At 46.8% G+C, this 2,500-nt stretch overlaps 1 protein-coding gene across 1 annotated transcript in view; it reads left to right on the top strand.

Annotated features, from left to right (window-relative positions):
• The window catches only part of LOC144532044 (protein jagged-1a-like), a 20,365-nt gene that overhangs the window by 2,859 nt on the left and 15,006 nt on the right, over positions 1-2,500 (top strand). Inside the window, exons 3-4 of the mRNA XM_078272544.1 lie at positions 437-494; positions 2,327-2,500. The exon at positions 2,327-2,500 is cut by the window's right edge and continues 78 nt beyond it. Of these exons, the coding sequence (XP_078128670.1) occupies positions 437-494; positions 2,327-2,500 (232 nt within the window). The remainder of the gene's footprint in view (positions 1-436; positions 495-2,326) is intronic.

Here is a 2,500-nt window from a genome sequence, read left to right as displayed (position 1 = left end):
CTGCGGTGAAGATAATAAGTTGTAGGATCATGTTGTCAGTCTCCCTGCCTGGACCTGCCTCCACTCTCTGCCAACCCACTAACTATTTTCCCACACTGAGGCTGGGGGGGGGGGTGATGGGAGAGTGGTGGAGTGTAACTAAGTACATTTACTCCAGTACTGTAGTTAAGTACCACATGTTGAGGTACTTGTACTTTACCTGAGTCTATTCTTTTCATGCCACTTTCTACTTCTTCTCCGCTACATTTCAGAGAGAAATATACACACACACACACACACACACACACACACACACACACACGCGCACGCAAATGTGAATGATATCCAATAAGTAACCAAAATATCCAGCAGTAATCAGAGCACATGATGTGACATTTCTAGAAGCTGTTTGTTAACATGTTTGATTGATGAGTTTTGTGTCTGTGTTTGTGTGCAGAGGTCGTACACGTTGATCGTGGAAGCCTTGGACTTCAACAACGACTCGTCCTCCGGCAGTGAGTATCATCATCATCATCTTCCTCTTCTTCATCTTCCTCTTCATCCTGCTCCAGCTCATCTCCGCTCTGATTAGATTCCTACTGACACAAACGCCCCCTTTGACCTGAGAGCTCTGGATGAGTGCTGTATGGCCCGTTCAGATGTTTTTAATGTTGGAGCAGACGGTGTAAGACAATGTTGTGTGTGAACAGACGATACGTTTTGATCTTATCTTATATAACATCATATATACATATTACTCCCCTACATCTTCATATCTCTCAGCCTTCTAACCGAGCTAACAGACTCCATGTTTGGACTACAACTCAAATGAACTCCCCTCTCCCCCCCCCCGTCTCCGCTGCCTGCACCGGGGTCGGCCGACTTCACACCGGGCCGATAATGGTTCCCTGAGGGACGCCAAATACAGCACCGCGCCAACACTCTCGCTCCGAGCCCCTCGCTGACCGCTGCATGACAAACACACGCTCAAACTAAAAGTTGGCAGCCTCACTCTCGCTTCTCACACACGCTTTACAGCCGGTTTTCTGAATGGGAATCATCCAGGGCACGTAAACACATAAGAGGGGATGGGGACACACACACACACACACACACACACACACACACACACACACACACACACACACACACACACACACACACACACACACACACACACACACACACACACACACACACGCACACACACACACGCACACTCACAAAATCTAGTCACACTTGATAGTACCAGAGATGGAAGTGAACCTGAACTCATCAGCAGGTGTTTCATGTTTGGGCTCCCCAGCTCCGCCGGTATTCATCGATAAAGTGCCAGCTTTGAATATTTGCTGAAACTTCGTCCGTGGAACGGATCCTTTCTGAGGTTAGCTCTTCTTTTCTTTCTTCTTTTAAAATCTGCTGCCTCCGTGTTATTTTTTAGCGCTTGTATTTACTCCCCGTGGTGATGTGAAGAGTCACAGTTTGCTTCCAGGCCGACGCTGTTACCGAGCTCTGTCGGTCCAGCTGTACGGCGGTTAAACGGACGCCGTCACCCTCGGGCCGACCGCACTTTCCCCCCCGCCGGCGAAATACCACAGAGCAGCTTCACCCTTTCTCTAAACTCTCTGGAATATTCCAGCCGAGGACGAGACTCGGAGACGGAGCCCGTCTGCTACCATCGCTGGAGTTCATTTGAGTTGTAGTCCAAACATGGAGCCAGAAATGTGGCGTCTGTTAGCTCGGTTAGAAGGCTGAGAGATATGAAGATGTAGGGGAGTAAATCAGGAGATATGATATATGTATATATTATATGTTATATAAGATCAAACTGTATTGTCTGTTCACACACAACATTGTCTTACATCGTCTGCTCCAACAATCAACAGATAACATTAAACACACAATTAGACACTCCTTTCTGTCTCACACACACACACACACACACACACACACATATACACACACACATTTTCACATTTAAAAACATGCATTCAGAGAAGTGACTCAAACTAATTGATCTATTCTCCATATATTATTTACTATATATTATTTACTATATATTATTTACTATATATTATTTACTATATATTATTTACTATATATTATTTACTTGGAGATTAAGGTAATAGTTGAGAACTAATGCTCTTTGCAGCTCTACACTTTGTTTTATAAGCAGGTATATAAGGAAGGAGACACTCATGTTACCTGTCTGTCTGATGGTACCTGTCTGTCTGACCCTGTCTGTCTGATGTTACCAGTTTGTCTGATGGTACCTGTCTGTCTGACCCTGTCTGTCTGATGTTACCTGTTTGTCTGATGGTACCTGTCTGTCTGACCCTGTCTCCAGGCAGCGCGCTGATCGACAGGGCCGTGCTCTCGGGGATGATCAACCCGAGCCGCCAGTGGCAGAGTCTGGAGCACAACGGCCCCGTCGCTCACTTCCACTTCCGGGTCCGCCTCAGCTGCCACGAGCACTACTACGGCTTCGGCTGCAACAAGTTCTGCCGCCCGCGGGACGACT

The sequence above is a fragment of the Sander vitreus genome, chromosome 2 (genome assembly GCF_031162955.1).
Source record: "Sander vitreus isolate 19-12246 chromosome 2, sanVit1, whole genome shotgun sequence".
Lineage (NCBI taxonomy): Eukaryota > Metazoa > Chordata > Actinopteri > Perciformes > Percidae > Sander > Sander vitreus.
Note: the sequence above shows the minus strand (reverse complement) of the source record. Positions and strands in the feature narration are given on the sequence as shown.